At 54.4% G+C, this 18,030-nt stretch overlaps 6 protein-coding genes across 6 annotated transcripts; 2 read left to right on the plus strand and 4 right to left on the minus strand.

The window, feature by feature from the left end:
• Positions 1-1,030: 1,030 nt before the first annotated feature.
• Positions 1,031-3,126, minus strand: MRS44_006518 (uncharacterized protein; the record flags this gene model as incomplete). The annotated part of the gene is made up of 4 exons (XM_046273340.2): positions 1,031-1,118; positions 1,172-1,500; positions 1,565-2,349; positions 2,409-3,126. The coding sequence occupies 4 exons, from the start codon at positions 3,124-3,126 to the stop codon at positions 1,031-1,033; spliced, it is 1,920 nt and encodes a 639-aa protein (XP_046139879.2).
• A 791-nt stretch (positions 3,127-3,917) lies between these two features.
• Positions 3,918-5,813, minus strand: MRS44_006519 (uncharacterized protein; the record flags this gene model as incomplete). Its single annotated transcript, XM_065621800.1, has 3 exons — positions 3,918-4,342; positions 4,396-5,170; positions 5,259-5,813. 3 exons carry the CDS (start codon positions 5,811-5,813, stop codon positions 3,918-3,920), a joined length of 1,755 nt encoding a protein of 584 aa, XP_065477872.1.
• Positions 5,814-6,502: 689 nt separating this feature from the next.
• On the plus strand, positions 6,503-8,884 carry MRS44_006520 (uncharacterized protein; the record flags this gene model as incomplete). The annotated part of the gene is made up of 3 exons (XM_046284744.2): positions 6,503-6,690; positions 6,741-8,490; positions 8,549-8,884. 3 exons carry the CDS (start codon positions 6,503-6,505, stop codon positions 8,882-8,884), a joined length of 2,274 nt encoding a protein of 757 aa, XP_046139878.2.
• A 690-nt stretch (positions 8,885-9,574) lies between these two features.
• On the minus strand, positions 9,575-13,133 carry MRS44_006521 (uncharacterized protein; the record flags this gene model as incomplete). The annotated part of the gene is made up of 9 exons (XM_046284733.2): positions 9,575-11,431; positions 11,477-11,579; positions 11,629-11,883; positions 11,931-12,030; positions 12,081-12,200; positions 12,248-12,271; positions 12,325-12,589; positions 12,646-12,830; positions 12,893-13,133. 9 exons carry the CDS (start codon positions 13,131-13,133, stop codon positions 9,575-9,577), a joined length of 3,150 nt encoding a protein of 1,049 aa, XP_046139877.2.
• A 2,362-nt stretch (positions 13,134-15,495) lies between these two features.
• On the plus strand, positions 15,496-16,125 carry MRS44_006522 (uncharacterized protein; the record flags this gene model as incomplete). The annotated part of the gene is made up of 3 exons (XM_065621801.1): positions 15,496-15,513; positions 15,654-15,908; positions 15,979-16,125. The coding sequence occupies 3 exons, from the start codon at positions 15,496-15,498 to the stop codon at positions 16,123-16,125; spliced, it is 420 nt and encodes a 139-aa protein (XP_065477873.1).
• Positions 16,126-16,629: 504 nt separating this feature from the next.
• On the minus strand, positions 16,630-17,897 carry MRS44_006523 (uncharacterized protein; the record flags this gene model as incomplete). The annotated part of the gene is made up of 3 exons (XM_046274589.2): positions 16,630-16,827; positions 16,881-17,431; positions 17,480-17,897. The coding sequence occupies 3 exons, from the start codon at positions 17,895-17,897 to the stop codon at positions 16,630-16,632; spliced, it is 1,167 nt and encodes a 388-aa protein (XP_046139874.1).
• Between the last annotated feature and the right edge of the window lie 133 nt (positions 17,898-18,030).

An 18,030-nucleotide genomic window follows, 5' to 3' on the forward strand; every position in this document is an offset into this window, starting at 1 on the left:
CTCATTGGCAGGCCCATGGGGCTCAACGGTCCTATTAATGCTTCTGGTATCCTTGCCCGCAACTGTAACGTCCATCACGAGGTATCCCTGCCACACGGGATAAGAGATGGCCGGGTAGGGGGCCTTTGAGGGGTCCCACTTCTGAGCCGTGACGAACCTCTGCGGTTGCTTGGTGTAGCCAACGCCAGAGGAGAAGTCGATGTCGGAGAAAATAGAAACGCGTGACTATGAGGGTTTCTGAACGTTGGATGATTGTATTGGTAACTCAAAAGTCTTGGCCTTGGAGAGCCAAGACCAGATATACGTATATATATATATATGTGTGTGTGTGTGTGTGTGTGTGTGCATACCGACTCGACGACACTGCTTAGCAACTACAAAACAGGCAGCTCACTAAAATACCATGACCAATTGTAGTAAATTGAAAACGGCTGAAGATCCATTTCGAGCTGAGGGAAGGGCGAGACCGTCTTTGGCTGGCTGTGGCTTGAGCTGAAAGCAATAGATTGCTAGTCTCCGAGATACTAAGGCGGGCTAGGACATATATCTTGTCAGGGATGACATGATGGCTTTCCACATTTTAAATACTAGTACCGTTGTTAGCTTAAGGATTAAGGTTAATGTGGTTAAACACTCACAATAGTTCTCGTGTGGCTCAATATATGTGCAGTGACGTGACCCGTACCGGCGGTGTGTTGAAGGTTGACAGTATCACGGCACAACTCAATTTTCATCTTGACAGCTAGATTAGATTTGCTATTATCCAGGAGCTGTATAACTAACCAAATGATTGCCTTCTAGCAATGCAAAGGTGCCATGACGCAAACAAATTATTACACCCCATTTAACTCAACAATCTTGCAAGGAATGTCTGGGCCCGTCCCTTGTTATCCCTTCCCTTCTCTTGATAGCCCGCAGCGCCAAACTCTTTAACCCATCTCATGCAATGGACCCAAAGCGGGCCCGTCGTAGGTGCAGCAAGACCAAGACTAACCAAGTGAGCAAGCACTGGACACCACTACATCCATCATTAACCAGCAGCATTTCGAAGAGCTGCCTCTTCGGCCGCCTTGTGCCAATCGGTCTTCATCAGGTAAATATACTCGATCGCCGCGACCCTATTGTCCGGTTAGCATCTTCACCTGACTTGGTTCAACTGGGGGAAACTCACGAGAACGTGCCAACAGTAACACCCGCCCACAGTCCATCCAGCTTCCAGCCTAGACCAAAAGCCAGAGTCAGCGAGCAGGGCAACGAGAGAACATAGTACGCAATCAGATTGGCTGGCCCTCCGATCGATTGCTTGCCGATTCCTCGGAGCAGTCCGTGGGCTCCTGCTGCGAGACCATCAAACACCTGCATCACAGACACAATCGGGATCACAGCTCCTACGAGCTCCACCACATCCTCGTCCTTGGTAAACAGAAGGGGCAGCTTGTATCGGAGGCTGGTGTACAGGGTCAAGTTGAACATGCCGATAATGCAGGCAGCGGCAAACGCCTGAAACTTGTTGTTAGCATCCACTGACCTGACCTGGGCACCAGCATGGAAAACAACAACTCACCACTTTAGCAGTCATCTTGGCAGGATCGACAAGCCCGGCTCCGATCAAGTTGGCGATTCGGGTCGAAGCAGCGATCGACATAGGGAATGGAATCTCATACGAGAGCGTTGTGATGGTCGCCAGAACGCTCTGTGCGGCAAGATACTCGGGACCGAACCGACTTGAGCACAACGTGAGGATCTCAAAAGCCAGCCATTCGGCCTCAACCATGATCATACCCGGCAGAGCAAGCCGAATCATGACCCACCAGTTGCTCAGAGCCCTTCGGCTGAAGCCACCCCAGCACTGGCGGCCGTCAATGAAGCGGACGTACAGGAACAGGAAGATGGGGAGCAGGTTGTTGCTGATGGCCACGGCCGTGGGAGCGCCAACAAAGCCCCATTCCAACTTCCACACCAACAGCCAGCTCAGGAACACGTTGAACGGCGCTACGATGAGGAGGATGTACGTCGTCGCCCGGAAGAGGCCTTGAGCTTGGGTAAAACGCTTACCGCCCTCAAACAGAATGAAGCCAGGGATGCTGAAGATCATGACCCTGAGGTATTGCCCTGCAAGACGAGCTGACTCAGGCTCGGGAACTATTTGCGCAATGATGCCCTCGGAAAAGTACCACAGCACGGCGACAGGGACAGCCAGACAGAACAAGAAGCACGTCATGCGCTGAAACTGAAGACCTACAAGATGCTTATGGCCCGACCCGTAGGCTTGAGCACACAGCGTATCGAGACTAGTTGCGAGGCCCTGGAACGGGGCCAGACAGCTGATGGCTGCAGACATATTGGCCACTGCAAGAGTTAGTCTGACCGTTGCTGAGAGAGACTGCATAAGATAGGTAAGCACTTACACGAGACAGCACCAAGCTCCATCTTGCCAATGCGGCCAACGGCAAAGATGCTGGTGACGTTGATAGAGTACTGCAGGAGAAATGTGACAATGAGCGGCCCCGAGTATGACACAATCGTTTTGGCCTCTCGCTGCCAAGTCGTCTTGATCCGGTGCTCGGCCACGGCATGCTCCCATGTCTCGTTGAGATGCTCAGGCAGGGCGCCGCCATTCTGGGCCCCCAGGAGAGGTGCCGTTTCATCGGGCGGCTGGACCGTGACAGCGGGCGTCTCTTCATCCTCGCCCTGCGGTACCTTGGTACTAAAAAGGCGGCGGTAGAGCCTGGGAAAGAAGCCCTGCGATTTGTGCGAGTGCTTTGGTGGAAGAACGTGGTTGTCTCGCAGCAGACTGCGCTCAGCGTTGCGAGACTGCTTTCGTTCCAGAGCCGTCAGGCCTGGCTCGGCAAATGCCTGCGGGTTTAGAATTGGTCGAGAGCCTCCAAAGGCGACGCCGCTTGGTCGACGGTACATGGTCGGTCCCGCGTCAAAGTCAGATACCGAGGCATCGTCAATGGCGTTGTCCTCAAAGTCATCATCTGAACACTCAGCGATGTCTCGAGCCAGTGACTGCTCCGCCAGAGGCGAGCCAACTCGCCATGATGACGATAAGGCTGGGTGCGCTCCGGGGCCATGAGGAGTGCCATACGGCGAGGCTCCGGTGCCCCTGCCGATTGGATCCATGGAACAGCTCGTGCAGCCGTGAGTCTTTGGGATAAGGTGTAGATGTAGCTTCAATCGAGAACAATCCAGTGCTCAAGTCTACGCAACAGATTTCTTCAATGCGCGACGGAAGAGAACGAACGCCACCACCCAAGCCTCAGACGTGGAGAAGAGTGATCAAAAGAGAGTTGTACAAGGTTTCACACTGACGGGACTTCCTCTCCCGAGTCAATCGGCTCTGTAGACAATGATCCGAAGCGTGAAAATGAAGAGATAGAGTCGTAAGATAGAGTCGTAAGGTAGTTGCGGAAATGTAGTCACCAGAGTCGAGCTAAAAAGAGGCGAGATGGATCAACTTGCTTTTCAACGCGGACGGCAGAGCTTTCGGGTTAGTTAGCGTCGACAATGACCCGCCAGCCACAGCACAAAGGGCGTCCGTCAAGTCAAGGTGGAGTCTTTGCTATCTTCGGCCCGGCCAACTGAGTCACTCCTCCGCTGACCAGCATCCATCTCGATTCGGTAAAAGACTTGCACCTTTCGCTACCTGCCGGCATCCCACCCACCTCGGCTGGCGGGGAGTCCGATGCACGCTGCTCAGTGCCTCATGGTTGGTGGATCTCCAACCATGCGGGGGTGGATCGTCGCTCAGGACCGCCTGTGGCCTGTGAGGTGCCCTTCTTCGTCTGTCATTGACGGCTCAGGGGCTGACGATATGAGTTGCTGCAGCTCTGGGCAGCTGCCAAATCTGCTGTACAGTATAATGCCATTGGATCAATCAACCAGTTGCCTAGGGGCCAGATCTTAGCCCCCGTTCATCGTTCCCCCCACGCTCTGCCCATCCAATCAGGCTCGCTATGAACCATCGTCGCAACCCACGGTATTTCGTCGCTTCCATATCGTTGCAACGGCGTGTTGTACGGTATTCGCAGGCCAATTAGTGATCGCTTCTTCTCGCTCTGTTCTTCAGGTCTGGCGTCTGGGACATCGGTTTTGAATGTTCCGACCATGATCGAATCTGTCTCCAGCAGCTCTGGCCAGACCAAAACTCCAATTTCCCAAGATGCAATGCGCATTTCGCCTGTAGGGCGTGCAGCCTCACCCCAGGCCTGCTTTGAAAGATTGGCCGACGTCATGAGGGCCCAGTCGATGGATGACTTGTTGGATCTGATATACGTCTTGATGTGTGGCGCTGCTCTTTTTCGGCCCCCGTCCTTCACCGTAGCGCTCTCGGGGAGTTCTGTCGTACATTAAATACAGTCCCAACTGATTTCTTGTCATAGATTAACTCACTGGCTCCATTAGGAGAGTCATTTGCCCAGTGATGGAAAATTGGGCGAAGATATTCCAGCTGTTTTGCTTGCTGTGCCGACTGAATCTTTGTGTGGATGGAACCTCCTGATGCGTACCCATTCAAAGATCTCCGAATCTCGTCAGCAGTCGGAAAGACGACCTTGAACTTGGGTTTCCCAAGGCCAGGGTTCTTGCAACGGGACAAAGGTTCAAAGAGGGTTTTCTTAAGCCAGTCTTCTTTTGCTCCCAGGGTGGCGATCGAGGATATCTGAACAACAATCTCTGATTGTTCTTGGTCTTCGCATGGAACTTGCTGCAGACATCTCTTCAGAGCAGCCCAGCCCCATGAAGTTTCAGACAGGTCGCGGATGTTGTGTCTCCCAGGTACGCTTGCAACAAGAGCCGCTTTGATGCTGGAAAAGTCGTAGTGGACGAGCTCATCAGTCAGGGCCTTGCATGTGATTTTGCGCCTATCATATGCCCGCAGATAGTTTAGTAGGTCGGTTTTAAAGCGATCCCCACTACCGACGGGATGATCTTCAGGGGAAGAAGTAGTAGTGGTTGGCGCAACCGTCATCTTAGGCAGGAGAGGTGATTTCCAGATGCCATTAGTCATGTTGGTCCAGTCTTTGGGGATCATATTGGCGGTGTGAATGATGACCTGCGCAGTGTCGTCATGTCTGAATAGGATCATCATCTTGGAATGATGTGTTCCAAACATTTCTGGCATAGGAGCAATGTGAATCTGAACGTTTTCGAACTCCGCTGCTGCTTGCTAAATGATATTAGCTACTTGAGAGGCGGCTAAACAAGGAGAGGGAGCTCCTGCGACCCGGCCGTGGGTTCGCTCGAGAGCAACGTACCTCAATGGCAATTCGACCCTCATCCTCGCGCTTCCAAAAGCCATGTACGACGTGCACCTTGACGAGATGTCGCGTATCAGAGTCGAAAGCATCCATCAAAAAGTGGATATCATGGAGGAAGTTGAACTCCCAACATTCTGCAATGAGGGGATCACCAAGCAGGTCTCGCAGGCTCACTGCATCCCTGTTGTCCTCCTCTGGTAGGTCTTGTATCCAGGTCAGGTGCCAGGGAGACTTGATGGTTGAAACTTCACGTTGCCTCCTTCTAGGAGGGCTGATAGGGCGTTGCAGCGATTCGAGGGCATGAGCCTGAGGGTCTTCGACCCTTTGGCGCTTGGCTGGGCGATCCATCTCCCCTTTGAAGATCGAATTCTTGGCTGATTTGATGGACAGATGATTTTTCTGTGCGTAGCAGAAAGTCGTGAAACAGTGAACTGTTCGCTGTGGAATCCGTGACAAGGTGCTTTTGTTGTGAGCACTAGTGTAAGGTCGGGGAATACAGGTGCCTTGTGTTGCTAGAGAACGAAGTGTAGGACGTGAAACAAAACCAGGCATAGCTCAGACAGAGTCACCGGAGATTTCTTGGGTGTTTGCAAGAGAGAGGAAGAGAAATTCCATGCGTGCCTCTGAGAAGAAGGAAGTCCAGGCATCTACATGTGGTTGGTTGAATCCATCATAGCAGGCAAGCACGGTCCTCTGTCGTGTGCCTCGTCGAGGCAGGTACGCATCACTCATCACTAAAAAAGGCAAGCCCCGTGTGGCTCAGCAGCCTATGCGCGGGCCCCAGTGTGGCGTCGAATTCCGATGGAGAACGTGGTCTCGAACTCCAGATGCGCCTCCTGAATGCCATCCATCCATCCCGTCTCATCCCCTTTGTCTTCTTACAAAGCTTCTCTCTCTATCTTCGCTTTCGCCTCTCATCATCATCTGCTTTTGCGCCTGGCGAGCGCGATTGTGGGCTTGTATTTCTGGTGTTTTTTTCTTTCTTCCATATCGCGATAGCTTCAAATATTCCGCAACTGCGACTACCATCGGCCGATACGACCGCCACTAATTACCTACGTACCTATTACACCACCTTGTCCCTCTCGTCTTGATCATCGCTCCCCCACGCTCCGACGAGCCGACTCTGCCGTTCCCATCTCAGCGTCCTCTTAGATCGTTTACGCCGTGCGTTCTGATCTGCTTCCTTTAACCGACCGCTGTACACGAGCCTTGCACCGACAAGGTGCGCTTTACCCGCCATGCGTTTCTCTACCCTCGCGGTGCTCGCAGGGCTGACAGCCTTCGCGCACGCCGAGGAAGATGCCAACCCGGTCACGGATCCCACTACTTTCAATGGAGTCTCGGTTCCTCCGTTGCTTGAGTTGTCGCCTACAACTTGGGAGGAGGAGCTCAAGAAGAACAAGTTTCTGATGGTCAAGCACTTCAGGTACTTGGTGCTCCTCAATCATCGCATAGCGCCTGCTCACTTATTATCAGCCCGTACTGCAAACACTGCACCAACTTTGCTCCGACGTACCAGACCCTATACGAGTTCTACTATACCTCGAAACCCCAAGCCGCCGGCGTCGATAAGTCCTTCTCAGAGTACTACGGCTTTAAATTCGCCGTCATCAACTGCGTTGCTTACTATGATCTCTGCATGGATCATAATGTCATGTCCTACCCGACTACAATTCTCTATGGAGACGGAAAGGAGATCCACAACATGAGAGGCATCAAGAACATGACTGTGTTGAGTAACGCGATCGAGAAGGCTCTTGCAGTTCCACACCCAGGTCGAGCTGAGATCCTCGAACTCCCTGAGCCTGGCGACACCGTCTTCCCTAAACCCAAGACTGCTCACGAAACGACAGAGCTCCCCGATGCTGAGAAGAAGGAACCAGAGAAGGATCCCAAGGCGGCCGAGGAAAAGCCTGTCGGCGAAACCACTGAAAAGCCCCTGGAAAAGGCCGCTGAGAACGCGGCCGAGGAGCCCGCTGGTAAGGGCCCTGGAAGCTCGCTCGACGACATCACCGAGACCCCCAAGGAGGCAGCCAAGGACGAGACGCCGGAAAGTCCCAAGGAGTCCGCCACCGCTAAGGAAGGCGAGAAGTCGTCGTTTGGCGATGATTGGAAGGTCCCCAGCACTGGCCAGATGCTCAAGAAGACCAAGCCCAAGGACGAGACGCCGAAATACAACCTGGATGGTGTTAGCACCCCCTTGACTCCTGACACCTTCCCTAGACTTGTCACCAACACGAAGGACCCCTGGTTCATCAAGTTTTACGCCCCTTGGTGCTCTCATTGCAAGGCGATGGCCCCTACTTGGGAGCAGCTGGCCAAAAAGATGCAGGGAAAGCTTAGCATTGGTGAGGTCAACTGCGAAGCCGATCACAAGCTTTGTAAGGAAATGGGCGTCTCGGCGTTCCCCACCATTCTATTCATGCAGGGCAATGAACGAGCGGAGTATAAGGGCCTTCGCGGTGTAGGTGACTTTGTTGAGTATGCCGAGGGAGCACTCGAGGTTTCTGGTGGCATCCTTGATGTGGATGCTGCCTCCTTCGCCGAGCTCGAGAAGACCGAGGAGGTCGTTTTTGTTTACTTCTATGACCATGCTACCACAACCGAGGACTTCAAGGCCCTGGAGGCTCTGCCGCTCAACCTCATCGGGCGTGGCAAGATTGTCAAGACCAGCGACCCCGAGCTCTGCTCCAAATTCAAGATTACGACCTGGCCCAGGCTCTTGGTTTCAAGAGAAGGCCGTGCAACCTACTACACTCCCATCACCCCTGACGAGATGAGAAACGTTGATGAGCTTGTTTCGTGGATGAAGTCGACGTGGCTGCCGCTTGTCCCTGAGATGACTGCCATCAACGCCCGCCAGATCATGAACCACAGGCTCGTCGTTCTCGCTGTCCTTAACCGGGAGGACGAGGGCCGATTCCAGAACTCCATCTTTGAGCTCAAGAACGCGGCTAACGAGTGGATGGATCGTCAAGTTCAGGAGTTCCAGATGGAGCGTAAGAAGCTCCGCGACGCCAAGCAGATGAGGATCGAGGAGGCCGAGGAGCGTGATGACCAGCGTGCTCTCCGCAACGCCAAGGCCATCAAGATCGACATGGACTCTACTCGCCGTAAGGAGGTTGGTTTCGCCTGGGTTGACGGAATCTTCTGGCAGAGGTGGCTTGCCAGCACCTACGGCATCGACGTGAGGGATGGCGATCGTGTCATCATCAACGAGGAAGATGTAAGCATTTCTCTATATCTGACACTTTCGGATAGCATCAGTTACTAACGGCATGCAGCGACACCAGTTCTGGGACACGACTCCCACGGGTAACCACATCATGATCAGCCACACGTCCATCATGGATACTCTGGACAAGATTGTGTATGGACCCAACCCCATCTCTCCCAAGTACACCATCAACTCGTTCGCCAAGTTCTTCTTCGACATCCAGATGAGCTTCGTCGACCGCCCGTTCCTCTCGTGCAGCGTCGTCGTCGCCATCGCGTTCGGCGTGTACTACTGGTTCCGCAACCGCACCCGACGGGCTCGTGGCACCTTTTTCCGCATGGACGATTCACTGGGTCTCAAGGATGGCTTGCTTGGCCAGAACGGCAACGCCAAGTCTGACTAAGGGGCACTGTGAGGGATGACAGCAGTGAGAGATGGGAACCAGACCGCTCAGGATGTGGCTCCTTGGGCCGTTGCCGTGTCCCGAGACATGCGTCCGGGGTTGAGAGTCACGGCGGTGGCCGCAGTCAGGTCGTGTGGCCTGGTGAAAAAGCAAGTAAGGGGTTGATGGACGGGTTCACATTAGTTGGTCGATATTGTCGAATTACGGAGTTTTCTGGGTTTGGTATTTACCTTGCTTGGTACTTGGGATCCCCATGCGTGGCACCCTGTATACTAGTTGATGTGGAAACGCACCGCTTGCATATGTCACTTACCGTTATGCCTTGTTCCCTCGCTCGCCCGCTCATTTGTGCGTTGGGTTGCTCGCTTGGCTACACAAGTTGGCCCTTTCCTCTCGTCTCTTTTCTCGGCTGTGCAGTCGTTGATCGACGTGCGTGTTACATGCAGTTCGACGGCCTGGGAGCTTGCATCCGTCGCGGCGGGCCGTGTGGGATAACAGCCTGAAACTTGGCATGGTGCTTTGGTGAAGCCAGAGACGACAATATGGAAGAGTACAGCTAGTCAGAAACAAGGTGGCATTCACTGATATGATCCAGTAAGACACAAAAGTACCAGCGTTAGATGTATCCATCCGCGTCCAATCCACCCATGTGCCACATCCAATCTGCCCTTTCCTCCTCCCTCCAACTATCTAGGTGTAGAGCTCATTAGTGAGATCGTTGAGCGTCAGACCCTCCTTGGCAATATCGTCGACGTCGACAAGGAAGTCGAGAGGCATCTCCACCAGGGTACCGCGGATGCGCGACAGCCACTGCCTGACCTCGTTGACGCCGCCGGGGAACTCCTCGCGCACGATGTGGCCGTACTCGACCTTGCCCTTCTTGGCCTCCTCCTCGGGCTTCTGGCCCTTCTTGCCGGGGATGATGAAGTGGCGAGCAAAGAACTCGTCATAGTCCTTCCAGGTGCGGACGTGGTCGTTGGGCACGGGGTGGAAGGCCCGGCTAAAGGTCTCGGTGTTGACGCGCGCCGTATCGGTCCAGAGCTGCTGGAACTTGGGGTGCAGCGGGTCGCGGACCAAGAGGTCGGCCGGGGAGCCCCAGTCGTAGACGTTGGGGTCACGGTCGACGGGAGTCCAGTTCTGGTTGGGCTGATCCCAGCGCTGGTCGGGGATGAGGCCGAGGTGCTTGCGGAAGATGTAGCGCCGGAGAGACGAGGCAAAGCGGGAGGCCGTGTAGGGGCGGCCGTCCATGTAGGACTCGACGGGGGTGGGATCCTCGATGACAACAGCGATCTCGGAGTCGTGGGATCCGAGCTGGGAACGATCGTTCAGGTTGGCTGAGCCGCAGATGACGAGACGATCATCGACGATGAGCAGCTTGCTGTGGATGTAGAGTTCCTCAGTCACGAAAGCGTTGATCTCATCCTCAGGGTTGCCGTCCCAGCGCAGGTCAGTAACCCTGGGACCTTGGTCCATGTAGCAAGAGCTAATGGTGTCGAGGGTTCTATCCGCAACCTTGTGGGCCTCTTGCTGATATCTGTCGTATCGCTCGTGCGGGGGGCGAGAGTGGCCGGACTGCTGCTCGTACGTCGTCGTCTTCTGCTCGTATCTCGAGTACTCATATCTCGAATGCTCAGAGGATCCGCCGCCCTGATACTCTTGGCGCTGTGGTCGACTGTCGTACCTCGACTCTTCGTGTCCTCCCTGGTACCGACCGGGCTCCGGTCTGCCGTCGAACCTTGGGTCTGCGCCGGGGTGACGGTAGTCGTCGCGCTCAGGTCTTCGGCCGTAGCCTTGAGAGTCGGGTCGGCGGCCATAATCGTCATCATGTGGCCTACCGCCATAGGTAGGACTAGAGTACCCCCCTTGATACTCCTGACGCTGAGGTCTGCCCTCGAACCGAGGATCGGCATTCGGGTGGCTGTATGGATCCCTACCGCCCTGTCTGTTGTCTTGATATCCTCCACGGTAGTCATCATCCCTGGGCCTACCACCGTATCTGGAATCGGAATATCCACCACGATCGTCATCTCGATCATATCTACCACCGGACCTCTCGCTTTGGTATCCCCTAGACTCGGATTGATATCCTCTAGACTCAGAGTATCCACGGTTCTCGTCGCCACCACGATAGCCTGAGTCGGGGTAGCCGCCGAGCTCCTGGTCCCTTTCCCTTCTAGCCTCTTCGTATGACACACCGGCGCGGGCCTCCACATCGGCCATGGTTCGAGACGTGTTGATACGGTCATAGTTGCGGAGGTTGTAGAATCCAATGTACCTGCCAGGGTCACGGATACCGGCCTTGCGGAGTTGCTCGATGATACTGTAGCCACCGCGGCTGATCGAGTTGTACTGGAATTCCATAATGGCGCGAGTTCCCAGTGCCTCCTCGGCCTGCAGGTCACCGGCGAATGCAGGGACGGCTGGCATGAGCACCCAGACGTGGAAGGGCTGTCCTTCTTGAAAGGCACGAACGATCCGGTCCACAATGGCGGCACCGATCTTGTTCTTAACAGGACGCTGCTTGTCATCGGTAGCGGTGATGAAGAACTGACATACTTAGCATAGTCAGAGAAACAATATCAAACATCATACCTGGTTCTCGATATAGACAAAGTATCTGGCGTTACGAATGGCATCGGTGTATGCATTGGCGATGGAGTGTTCGACAGGATGGCCAGAAGACCACTCAGAGCAGCTACAACAAGTCAGGCAGGGGCAGCAAGGTGGGATTTTTCTTAGCATACCTTCGAGTCAGCTGAATCCGAGGCATATCACCATCGCGGGACCGATGTCTGCGGTGACGCGGTTCATCATCATCATCTCCAAATGACATGAGCTTGTTCATGCCGCGGCTGAAATGTTCCGTAAAGCCGCCCAGGTAGTCATCGTCCTCTCCCGAGTGACCACCCCGGTGGCCAGAGAAGTTCGACGGTGGTAGCTCGAGCTTGTGATACTTGCCTGGGTTCTTCTTGGCATACTTCTCCTTGAAGATGAAATTCCTACAGGGGTTAGCAACGGGCTCTATACAGTGAGGTTAACACCTTACCATCGGTCGACGAAATGATCGACAAGGTTGCTGGTGATGGGTCCGTTCATGCTCAGAGCCACATCAGACCAGCCCATTCTCGAGCTCTTGGTACGGTCAACTATCAAAGGTCAGGACGGCACGCTCAGAAATGACGTATGGTTCCCCTACGCTTGTTCTGGTTCCAGTCTTGAACATCAGCAAAGTCATAAACTCGGGCATTGTTGTAGTCCTGTCCAGGGAAGATGATAGCGTCCAAGTCACCAGGATGAGCGTCGGCAATCGGATGGCCTATTGATGTGAGTAACAGAAGCAGGGGCAGTACCCAAGTAACTCACTGCTGGTGTCCCATCGTCCGAAACCTGGGGTTGTTGTTAGCAATTGATGAAAATTAGCAGATGGTAATTGCCCATACACATATCAAGTCCACCCATAAAGGCCAGTTTTCCATTGTCAACAACGAGCAACTTCTCGTGGTGTGCCCAGTACAGGACAATGCCGTCTGCAGTACCGTAGACAGCCTTGATGGCATCACCAGAAGCCTTGGCCAGATCCATGTTGGTCAAAGCTTTGAACGACTTGCCCAGCTCCTTGGTGAGGTCATAGCCAGTCGGGAGATGGTCAGGGTGCCGGAAAACGCGGATATTGTCGCTGAGTTTCTCCAGAGAGGTTCTCGTATGCTACCAACAGACATGTTAGCATGCCTTCACGGCCCGTCGGTCCCGACAGAGCTCACCGCCGAATTCAGAGTGAGGGCTGCCTCAACCTCCTTGTAGACGATGATATAAACCTTGACACCCCGGTCGGCAGCGGCCTTGAGCATGCGGTCCAGGCGGTATTGCTCATTCTTGGCCGGAGGACGACGGAGGTACAGCTCAGGGCTCAGCCACCAGTCGAGGATGAAGATGTTCTCCCGGGCCTCTACCATGCGTCAGATAACCGCTTCTGGATAACTGCAAGTAGAGATGGCTGTTGCGACTTACGCTCAATCGCCTGCGAGACGGCCCAGAAGTAAGAGGCACCGTCGACATACCACTTGGCGTTGCCGCTAGACTCTGGGGCAAAGGACTGGTAGCGGTTGTTGGCGGTCTGCTGAGCGTGGTAGCTGTGGCTCCCTCCGCCGTGAGATTCAGAATGCTGCTGCTCTTCCTTGCCGCCAAAGGCATTCTCAACCTGCTGGCTGAGGCCCTCGACGTGCTCGCCGACCTTTTTGAAGAAGTCCATGTCGTACGACGGGGCACGCGACCTGATGTTCAGAGACCTAGAGGGATATCAAGAGGCGGTTGGTGATGGGGCAAGATGACAGGATAAATGCAACTCGAGCTGTAGCTGACTAGCTTATCCAAGATGCAGGTAATCAAGCAGATGACGAGATGAGGTTGCAGTGGCAGTGACAAGCTGACGCCATGGAACGGCCCGAAGTCAGCGGGTGGAGGAAGATGATGATTCTCGGAAGATGCATGAAGCGGAGAAGCAATGGATCGATCAATCGAATTGACTGGAGCTGAGCTGAGCTGCCATTCATCGACGGGCATCCACATGCCTTTCAGCCCGGCCAGGCCTGTCTGTGCCTGACTGAGACTTTCCGCTCAATAACACGCACCCTGAGAGCTTCTGGACCCCGCATCACGGCCTCTACGTAATCTGCAATCATGGAGGGCCAGCTTGAACCGTGACAGCTGACGAGTAATAAGTGATCGAGTGGTAGGTAGATAGGTACCTGCCTATCCATAGCAACTTCAACCTCAATTGAAACAGGAATGATGGCTGAATTGTTAGTTGCATCTAAGTTGGTCGCCAAGCATTCATCACTCACCAACTAGTTCCACTGCCGTCCATGGATCCATAGCCATCCATGTCCACATTTCCATCACCAGCGGCCTCTCGCTTATCGAAAACACCACAACTCGGTCGGGCAGGCTCTTAAGCATAGGCACTACTTGCTGTACCTAAAAGCCCCGGATTGTCGCGTGCCTGGCCCAGCAAGAGCATCCATGGATCCTGGCCGATCCTCCTCGAATGCCGGGCCCTGGTCCCGGGTTCATGGAAGCTCGTCCATAGGGCTCTCTCTCCAAGCCTCCCGCCACTTGACGGGATGCAGCACTTAGGCTGCTTGCTGTATACCACCCTCTTTTAAAGACCACCATGGCCCGAGTGAGCAAGGTGACCAGTTAGCCCCTTCTTCACCGACTTTACCTCTCAACAGCCGAGGATGTTGATATCTGAAACCCGTTGTCGTGCGCCATCCTCGTCGTGGTAACCGAATCTCGTGGTCCTCTTGCTGCTTCTCCCCAACACTCAACGCCCGTGTAGCCGCAGCAGCACTGTCTTACACGCCAAGCGGCAACGGTGTTTGTACATGGCCGTGTGTATTTTGGACAACCGCTGGGTCTTTTCCTGCGGCTCATGGGGGATGTTTGGGACAATGAGCAACTGTATGAGTGCAACTGGTGCCCATCCAACACCGTCTCGTCCCTTGACATCGTCTCAGAGCCCAAGAAACGAACCAGGACACGCACGTCCAAGCAAGCCACACACGTTTCGACAGCTTGCCAACTGCCAGATTCGTAGGTGCGCCATTTATTCCGTGAATCTGCTACGACGGTGGCGTGCAACCCTCTCCCGGTTCCGCTGCCTCGACAGGATTCCACGTTTGAAGGTGTGTGTCGTGCTCGGTTGATGGAGGGCGGGCTGCGTGTAAAGGTGGTGCAGGGCAGCCCAGGGCAGGACAGCGGAGCCGTTGCGGCGGGAGCTAGAGGGTCCCGGCAGGTGCAGTCACCCCCGTCCGCCCCGTAGGTCGGCAACTCGACTCCACCAACCCAGTACCCCTTGGGCAGCAGACTCAGGGGCCCGGCGCCGGCGCCGAGACGCTGGAAGGTGCTGGCACTCGCTGTCTTCCAGGGCTCGCTGCAGTGGCTTGCAGGGGCTTGAAAATTCGGATGATTTTTTTCCTGGCGGCTCCATACGAAACCTTGCAAATGGTGGATGGGTTGTGATTCTTCTTCTTCTTGCTGGACGGAGGATTCATCAGTGAATTCGTTCATTCATTTCTGGACTACTGACGGAGTACCCATTCCGTCGACATTCACCCTTTAACTTCCTGTGCCGATATTCTCCGAACCGTCACCTCTTGATAACACCAGAGTCTCTTCTCTACTCTGCCTCTCCCTCTCCCTCATACTAGCTCTACTTTGCCCAGTCGTTTACCAGTCAATTGAGTTGAGTTTACTCGGCTTCTCCTGGATCTGAGTCTAACCTGGGATGTCTTGGTCTTGGTCCGCTTGATCGGAGAACGAACCAATATCCCCTCATCAATAAGCCTCTAAAATCTTGCCCAGCATCAGCTTCACCAACCATCAACATCGCTCGACCAGCCTCTGCAACTCGCCGTATAATCGCCTTTGGGCAACCGAAACCAGACTTGTTGCGGCCCAAGTTGAAGACAACCACAAGCCCTCCCCCCATGTGGGCTATGCATTGACATCCATCTATACCCTTACTTGACGGCTTATTCACAACTACCACGTCCGTTACTACGCAGCTTTTGTTCCAAATACTCCCAACTCATACGAATTACTTGTTCAAAATGTCTGGCGCAGGAACGGTAGCTCTCTTCTCCCCGAGCCAGCACGGCCACTTGATCCCCTATCTCGCCGCCATCCACGCATCCTGCATCACCCATGACCGCACCATCGCCACGTTCCTCCCCCTCTATCCCACGAGAAACTCCTCGCCTGGTGGAAGGAGCGCATCGCAGAGGTTGCTGATGGCAAGCGTCTCATCTTCATCCTCCTCAACGAATCTGAGCCGGGCTCTCGGCCGAAGGGGTCCGATGTTATGGGCGTTGTCATGCTTGCCATGCCCTCCTCCGAGACGGGACCATTCCGCGGCGTCGTAGAGAAACTTCTCGTCCACAAAACGTTTCGCGGCAGAGGAGGTGCCAGGACTTTGGTTTCCGCTCTCGAAGCTGAGGCGGCGCGGCGCGGCAGGACGGTACTGGTAAGTTGGATCAAGTTAACCCCTTGTGTTGTCGGAAGAAACGTTCTAACCGGATTGGTCTCAAATACAGCTCCTCGATACCGAAGCTGGAAGTGTCGCGGAGGAGGTGTATAGAAAGTTTGGCTACATCGAGCTCGGCCAGATCCCCAGGTATGGTCTGAGTCCAACAGGGGAGCTCAAGGACGGGACCTTCTTTTACAAGCACCTCCAACTGTGAGCCATGATGCTCCTAGGGGCGTTCCTGTGAGAGGAGCTGTAGGCGCGAGGATTGGTTTGTTGCTTGTTTCAATAGGTAGTACTGTAGAGCCTCCAGGAAAGGGGGTCGGAGAGCGAGGCGACTCGATTTTGCTGTTCTCATGGATTCTGGCCGGCGAGGAGCTTTGGTTTGTTTTTAGATCCCGAAAAGAAAAAGATGATTTGTGAAATGAGCCTACTATTAGGTCTATGCCAGCAGTGAAGCAAATCCTTCTGAGGCCGCACTCAAGGGTAAAAGCTCAAGTACTCATGTATATAGGCCAGCTTTCGGGGGAGATATCAATGCCAAGTAGGTATCAAGAAACACAACACCAACGACTATCGGCTGCATTCTCGTATCGACTAATGTCTTATATCGAGGACATCCTGCTCCATTACTACCAATGACTGCACAAATAGCAAGAAATGTTGATACACAATTCCAGAAAACGCCAACCACCCGGGTTCACAACTTTTTGTACAAGATCTACTCGTCGTCCGCCAGCTCCTCGACCTTTGGCGCCTCGTAGTGCCGTTGGTGTACACCAGTCTTGACTTGGGTATCTGTGCCTGTCGTCGTCGCGCTTGTAGGCGCAACTTGTCCTGTAGCAGCAGCGAAGGCTGGGTTGGGGCTGGTTCCGGGAGCAGCCGCCGCCGCCTTCTTCTTCTTCTTCTTCTTTTCCGTCTGTGGTCAAGTTAGCATTCCTCTGGTTTCGCCTCCACTAAACCTCTACTGACCTCATGCCAAGCCCACACGGGCTTGAAACTGTCCACAAACGAGACGTCTTCCCAAAGGTTGGGGAAGAGCCACAGACCGGGAGGTGTGGTGAAATAGGTAACGCAGAATAGAATAACACGGAAGATCGCCATCACAAAGAACAAACCAAGCAGTCCCAGCAAACCCCAGCTGAGGTAGTAGACGCCCTGGCGAAGCACCAGCGGCCAAAGAGGGTACAGGACGATAGCAAAGATGGCGAGAAGAGCCAGACCAGCGTAAATTTGGCGCTTGATCTGGCTACCCTCCCACAGCCAAATGTAGTACATGTCGTCCTTGGCCTCTTGTTGCTGCTCGATCTTGACAGTCCACTGACCCTTGACACGCTTGGGCTTCTTGCCGTTAGGACCAGCCTGGGGCTCAATCTTGGAGACTCGCAGGGCGAGCATGCTCAGGGGGAGCAGCTTGAAGGTGTTCTCGAGGGAAGCTCGGTCGGTGATTTCAGGCAGAAGGGGGTTCTTCTTCCGGGCCTTCTCGTACGCGGGGGACTGCAGGGCTCGGAGCGCTCGCTTGACTATGCCGTTTTAGTATGTGAATAGCTTCATGCGCCGGGCCAACCTACCTCGAAACATGTCCTTGCGCTCGCCGTTCAAGATGACAGTTCGAAGCTTGAGCTCCTGGCCTCGCAGGAACTTGGCGAGAGCGATGGCCTTGGGGTTGGGAGGTCCAGGAGTAATAGGCTGGGGGCGACCCTGTTGTGGGTGAGAGTGGCCGTGGTCGTGGTCATGGTCGTGATCATGGTTGCAATCCGGGCCGTGAGTGTGACCTCCTTGCTGTGCCTGTTGCTGGGCGCGCATTCGCATCTGCTCCTGCGCCTGTCTCTTGATGTGCTCAATGAACTCGGGCACAGTCATGCCGGCCTTCTCGGCGTCGATGGCGAGTTGGCGCTGCATGGCCTGGATCTGCTCGGGCGTCGGTCGCTGGCCAGGCATGGGCATGGGAATCTGGCCCGGCCCGGGCTGAGGGGGTGGAGAGGACATTGTGCAAGGTGTTCAATAAAAAGAGTGTAGAGAAGAGTTAGAAAAAGAGGAAAACGAACAAGCACGGTGGTGAATTAGAGAGATGCGGGTTGGGTGTTGATTATGAAAGAGCGAACATGATATTACTGCCACT

Source organism: Fusarium solani, assembly GCF_023522795.1.
Source record: "Fusarium solani strain SB1 chromosome Unknown bctg00000003_1, whole genome shotgun sequence".
Taxonomy (NCBI): Eukaryota; Fungi; Ascomycota; class Sordariomycetes; order Hypocreales; family Nectriaceae; genus Fusarium; species Fusarium solani.